The sequence below is a fragment of the Athene cunicularia genome (assembly GCF_003259725.1).
Source record: "Athene cunicularia isolate RWA chromosome 20 unlocalized genomic scaffold, athCun1 chr20_part2, whole genome shotgun sequence".
NCBI lineage: Eukaryota > Metazoa > Chordata > Aves > Strigiformes > Strigidae > Athene > Athene cunicularia.
In genome coordinates, this window is record NW_020799126.1 from 542,476 (window position 1) to 548,956 (window position 6,481).

At 59.0% G+C, this 6,481-nt stretch overlaps 1 protein-coding gene across 1 annotated transcript in view; it reads left to right on the forward strand.

The window, feature by feature from the left end:
* The window catches only part of CTNNBL1 (catenin beta like 1), a 48,929-nt gene extending 46,379 nt beyond the window's left edge, over positions 1–2,550 (forward strand). The window contains exon 20 of the mRNA XM_026862356.1: positions 2,462–2,550. Within this exon, the coding sequence (XP_026718157.1) occupies positions 2,462–2,550 (89 nt within the window). The remainder of the gene's footprint in view (positions 1–2,461) is intronic.
* The last annotated feature ends 3,931 nt before the right edge of the window (positions 2,551–6,481 follow it).

A 6,481-nucleotide genomic window follows, 5' to 3' on the forward strand; every position in this document is an offset into this window, starting at 1 on the left:
CGCACGCAGACCTTTGCAAATAATCTAATAATGCAGGAATGTCAAACTTCAGCTGTGGAAGGAAATCCTTTTATACGGGGATTGTCAAGTCTCTAAACAAGTATCAGAAATGAGCTCGGTATCAATGTGGAGGGTGTTTATTCCGCCCGTCAGAGAGATGAACAACCCAATCCACCCTCCCGGGCAGCCGCGGCTTCGAGCGTTGGCTCATGGGCCCCAGGAGAGCTCCGGGCCCGGCCCCGCAGCTCGTGGGGATGCGGGACCGGCCACCCCGGGGCCGAGAGCGGACGCAGGCACCAGGGACCAGGGAGCAAACCTGCTGCTGTGCCTCAGAGCTGGGGGTGCTGAGCCTCGGGGTGCCCCCGGCAAACCCTTGGAAAGGGGAATTTCAAAATAGCAGATGAGGCGACCCTCAGCCCTTCAGTGGCGGCGGGTTTTGGGTTTGGTTCTCTTCCTTGGGTGCCTTGAGCAGAAGGAGCTGTTTCTGGGCAGCTCCACCAGCCAGAGAAAACTCGGGGTGTTGGTTGCGTCGGGGCGCAGGCGAGCGGCGCTCGGGTGCCAGCCGGAGGACTGACCCCTCTCGGTTTGGTTCTGGTGTCCCTGGGGGGTGCCGGGCCGGGGCCGTGTCCCCGGGGATGGTCCCTGTGCTCCGGCCGTGGCGAGTGGATCCTCTCAGCTGCCCCACAGGGTTTGGGTCCTCCTGGGGCCCCGGTCAGGGCAACCCCCGGGAGGTGCCACTGCTGCAGCCGGGCCCCCCCGACCCTTCCGACCTCTCATCCAGCTCTTCGGAGCTTCTCTGTGACCTCCAGCTCCGCAGGCTCGTCTCTGCCGCCCGGCAGATCGGCATCCAGGGACAGCCACGCACACGCCAGGCTCCGATCGCAGTGGCCACGGTGCCACCGGGGTCTCTGTGGTGTCACCGCCTGGAAGCGGCCACTGGATTCCCCCATCTTGCAGCTGCTCACCCTGAGCAGAACTGACGGCACACACAAAATTAAATGGTAGGTGGAAAACCTGGTGCTAACAGAGATAAGGAACGTTTCATCCTTGAGAGTGAGTCCCCGGGCACGTGCGGCTGGAACAGGAGCCCTGCGAGGGCCGGTGGCGCAGCCCCTTGCTGAGGAGCAAACCGCTGCCGGGGCCTTGTCCCGGGGCAGCCAGCCAGCGGCAGGGAGCACAGCACATCCCTTACCTCGCTGCTGCCTTCCGGGAGGGCGGTGGATGGCAGCTTCATCCGAGGGGAGAGCGCCCTGTGCTGGCCCCCCTCTCCAGGACAGCGAGGAGGTCGGGTTCGCTTGCAGCGAACCTCAGCATTACCCGCCTGCTCTCGTTACAGGTACTGTAGCACTTTATAAATATTAAAAGGATTTCTCCCGGAGGCCCTGGCAAGGAATGCTGCTTCTTGTATGTGGAGAGAGAGTGCATGCAGGAGGGAAGACTCCCACATCAGCTAACTTCTCCCTGTCCTCACTCTTTTCAGTGCTCTTATAATAAAGGCTTTGATGGAGCTCAGAAGCATGTAGCAGTGCTGAACGTATAAATATTAAAGCAAACTTTCTACAGCAACTTGCCATTCAGATGCTGAATACAAGCTGTTCTGTTTGTTTAGGAAGAAGGGGAAGAATGCGAGAAGGCGGAGGCTGGAAAACACTGTCTAACCAGGCAGTCTGCTCCTGATTTACTAAGATTTGTTCAGCTCCTTGCTTTCGCAGCTCAAATCCTGCTTTTCATTTTTTCTTTTTAAACCATCTTTGAATCTGCAGGTTCTGGTGGCAGGAAGGAGGGAGCTGGGACGGGAAGGAGAGCTGCCAGCTGTAGGGGAGTGTCAGGAGGGAGAGCTGCAGAGGGAGTTTCTGGTTCCACGGTGTCTGGCCGTGTGCGTGGATGGGCCAGACCTTGCTCAGGGTCCCGAAGACAAGGAGTTGCTTTTGTAGTTAAATCTGGTGTGTTTTCTTCTGCGTGGGTCAGAAGCACTTGTAGACTGAGGTATTGGTCTCTACTTGACAAAAATCCAACAGGCAGCTTAAAGCCAGGGCTGGGCATGTTTGCCCGCTGTGTATCAGCCCCTGCCTGACTTCCTGCCCACGCTCAGCGTTAACAGCGACCCCAGAAGCCCGCGTTGCCCAGGACTGCTCTGAGTGTCGTGGCTGCTCCGCCGCGCTAAGGGAGGAGCGTGGTACCGTGGTACCGGTGGTACCGGTGGTACCGGGGCTGTGAGGAGCGGTGTTCTGCTCCGGGCTGTTTGCTACAGCAGCTGCTAATGAGGGGGCAGTAGATGTTTATTATGCAAAGCTTTAACCCTGGGGGTGGGGAGAAAAGCCATCACTGCTCCTGCATAAATTCCCGTTAGTTGTTTGCAGTGGACGCGGATTAGATTCTGCGGCAGTATCTGCAAGAGGAGTTGCCCTGCGTTCATTAGTGTCTCGCTCAAAGCCTGTTGTCTGTCTGCTTCCCCCCGCAGAGTACGCGGAGAACATCGGGGATGGGAAGAACCAGGAGTTTCGGGAGAGCGAGCAGAAGCGGATCCTGGATCTGCTGGAGAATTTCTGAGGACTCCGGGGCCAGATTCCCTGTCTGCCCACGAGGACGCAGCGCCTGGTTCTCCCTCCTCCTGCTGCCCTCCGGCCTTGATCGCACGATGAAAGTGATGTTTCTGTGAAACTGCTTCTAAACGGGGTTTTGGAGATATTAAAGATAGTTTGCTTTTTTTTTTTAATTCCTTGTTTCTTATTGAAGTAGTCTGCTGTGAGTGGGATTGCAGCCACATACCAAGCAGTAGGGCAGCTCAAGATTTTTCCTTTTTTCTTTTTCTTTTTTTCCTACCCCCCCATCAAGCTGCAGTGATGGGTGTGAAACAAGACACCAGTCTGTGCGTTAGAGGGAGGGTAAAGAGGAGCCCTGGAAGCTCAAGAGATTGTTTTTCAAGTTATTCCAGCCTGATACATTAATGAAAACATAAATCCACTGTACTGACGTAAACTGGGGAGGCTGAGGCGTCGCTGTGTCCAGCGCAGCCGTTCCTCCGTGGCAGAGGGTGAGCGTGATCAGCCACGTCAGCTGGTCCTGCTGAACCTTCCCGAAGGTGGGTCGGGGTGAGGGGCAGGTTCTGGCCGGGGCCAGCCAGCCCTCAGCCCTCCCAGCTGTGCTCAAACCTGGGCGGGAAGGCGAGGAAGCAGGCAAATGCCCAAATCCCCCTGACTTCCTCTCGAGCGAGGCCTCGGCTGTGCTCGTTCTGCGGGACATCGGGGTCCCGATTCCCGAGCGGGGCTCTGGCTTCGGGTCACAGCAGTGCCTGGGCCGTGGTGCGGGACAGCCCCGCCCGCGGGGAGCTGGGGGGGCTGCGGGGGGCCCAGGGTTTGCCTCCGCCCGGCCGGGCAGTGGAACAGCCCCGCAGCTCCCGCTTCTGTACCGCTCCCGTGCTCGCAGTTAGTTCCCGATGTCAGCGGGCCAGGCCCGCGCTGTGCCGGGCGGCGACTCCCAACTGGGACAAAAAGTAGCTGAGAATATTTCCTCGCATCCTCTTTTCTTCTGCTAAAGTTAATGACTGTCATCGCCAAACATCACAGCTCCAGCAAGCTGGGCCTTGCCTAATTTAGAGAGATTTGCATGCTGGCAGCATTCATTTTTTATCTCCAAGAAAAATGCATTGTCAGGGAAGCTTAAAGGCTTCCTTCAGTCATGACGGTGTAGGCACTGCTGGCCTGGGTGCTATCAAACGCTGTTGTTCAGGGGATCAGCATGGACGTCGTGGTTTCAGCAGCCACAAAAAGCTGCAAAACCACATTTTTGGTGCAGAACTCGTTTGAATTCCTAATTTCTTTCTTCTGTTTTCAAGCCGCTTCCTTAAAGGTGTTCTGCGTCTTTCAGAAGCGTTTAGCTTTTACTTCACTTGAGTCTGGGGATCGTTCCCTTTCCGCCCCACAGGCGAGGCTGGTCATGGTGTTGCCCCTGGAAGATGAGCTGCTGTTTAGGAGGGGGTTTGGGGCAGAACCCCCCTTCCCTTGGGGAGAGACTTAATGGGCGAGAAACGGCTTCGACTGGGAAGTCGGGGCCACGCTTCGGGAGGGGAAAAAGAGCAGGGAAGGTCTTGAAATAGTGCTAGAAACTGCGTGAGTGCAAGGTAAGTTTGACATGGCACCGCACCTTCTCTAACCTTTCGCTGTTGGCCCCGTGTGCGGGATCGCTGCTCCCTCAGAGGGGCAGAAACCTCCCGGGTGACGGGTGGGAGCGGGAACCCCTCGCCCGTGTTGCTGCTTCAGCTGGAGTTTTGCTTTCGGGAGGTCACTCTCTCTCCTTTTACCGCTTCCGTCCTGAGCTCGGTGCCTGAACGCGGACACTGGGCTGGGAATCGTTCAGCTCGAGCGACCGGCCGCGGCGCTGCTGGTGGGAGCTCAGCCTGCTCCTAATGAATGTTCCTCTTGTATAAGGCAGCTTTTCTCTGATTGTTTTTTTTTCCTTTTGTAATTTGTTGGCTCTTCAAAGCACTTCACCAAATCCTTTAAGTCTCTGGGTAGTTGGCTGAAAGAATCGGTGCTGAAGCGGCGGTGATTTAACGTGGTGTGTGCCCTGCGACTTCGTGGGGAGCTGCAGCTCTGCCGGCTGAGAGCTGCTGGCAGAGCCCGTCCGCGGGGACACGACCGAGCCCGAGCTCCAGCGACTCTCCCCGGGTTCTTCCAGGGTTGTTCTCTCCTGGGGTTTTGCATTTGCTCAGCGTCAGTCGCTGCCACTGTGGGTTGTGCCAGTGAACGTGTGCTGCGAGTATTCGTGCTGACGGACGGGGTGAAGGAACCGAAAGTGGGGTGCCCGGGGGTGCCGTGGGGTGCCCTGGGGGTTCGCTGGACTCCCAGCACAGCAGAGAGGGGTCCCAGTGTCACTCCGGGTGCCAGTGCTTGGTGCTGTCCCAGCTCAGGAGAAGGGTCACAACTTTCCCAGCTGGAATGGGGGGGGCTGGTGCCGGGGACGGGCTCAGCGTTGTCCTGGGGGCTGGTGCTGCCTGCGCCTGGCAGGGTCGGCTGCTCAGTGATGAACTGTTCTCCCGAGTCCCAGACTCGCTCGGGAGGGAGGAACCCCCCTGCACACAAGTCAGGGCCCCCTCCCAGGTCGTCCCAGCGTACTGGAGGCCTGGAAACGGCCCCCGGCCCTGCCTGGCACAGGTGAAACCCGGGATCTTCCACAAAACCCTGGTGAAGCACAACCCCCCCGTTGGTGTCCCCAGGGCCTGATGATGGGTGTGGGTGACCCGCGGTGCTGCGCTGGGGTCCTGCTCTCCAGCACCCAGCACAGAGGGGTGGCCAGAGCCCCCCACCCCTGCCTACCCCGGGCTGGCCCCTGGGCCTGCGCTGCCGCTCCTGCCTGCATAAATCCCCGCTCCGTGAGCACGTGCAGCAGATAAATCATGAAATTTGGCGAGGGGAGGGAGGTGCGTTGGAGGAGGGTGATGGCCAATAAATCAGGATCTCGGTCTGGGCCGGCGGGAGCTGAGCTGGGCTCCCCAAAGCACATTTTGTCGGGGCGGTGCCCGGGGCAGGGAATCGCTTCGTCCCTCTCCCGCGGCCGGGGGAGCCTTTGGCACCCGCTGGGCCCCGAGCACGAGCCCTGCTGCTGGGATGTGCCAGAGCCCTGCCTGGGTCTGTGGGATGGGCTGGATGCCCACCTGGGCCCGCTGTTATTAATTAAGATAATTATTCAGCTTAATGTGCTGCTGCAGGCCAGCTCATTTTTGCCGTAATGTTGAGCAGCACAGAAAAACCTTGGAGGTACGAGGATGGGCACCACGAGCCTCGGCAGCTGTGGAGAACGTCGTTACTGTAATTGGGGGAGGATTAAAGGGTTGAGCTAATAACAGGTTTTAACGCAGCGTGGTCGGTGGGGATTGCTCCCTGGTTTAACCCCTTCTGATTTTGTTGACCCTGTTGGCTCTTGGGATAACTGTGGGGTTTGGGAGTGGGGGAGGGAGCGCCCGCTGGGCTTTGGGCAGGACACGGGGTGATGCCCCCGCCGCTGCCCGTGCTCTGCCCGCGCGGCAGGCACAGGCAGGGCTGCGGCACGGAGGCAGCGGAGCGTGCAGGGAGAGACCAGTCTTCACCACACCTCTCGCTGGGTCGTGTTTTCTTGTCTCCGATTGTAAACAGATTTGACTAAAGAGGTAAATTAGAAGTTAATTAGAGGGAACATGATTGATGAGGCTCTCTGGTGACGGGAGGTAGGAAACCTGCACTCCCAGAGACAGGAGAGGGGAGGGCGTTGTGCAGCAGGAGCGTTGTCCTGTGCCCCCGCCTGCCCAGCGCTTCCCCCTCCCTTGGCAGCGGGACCCCGGGACCCGGCGCTGGGGCTCTGCTCCCCCGGGGGAGCCCCGGGCTGAGGGCGGCTGCTGCGGGGTAGGGGGTTGGGGGGGATACGAGCCCATCACCTGGGCGTCGGGGCTGGGCGAGGGCACTGATCCAGTTGGGTACTGGGGGCACGAGGCTGATGAGCCCCAGCG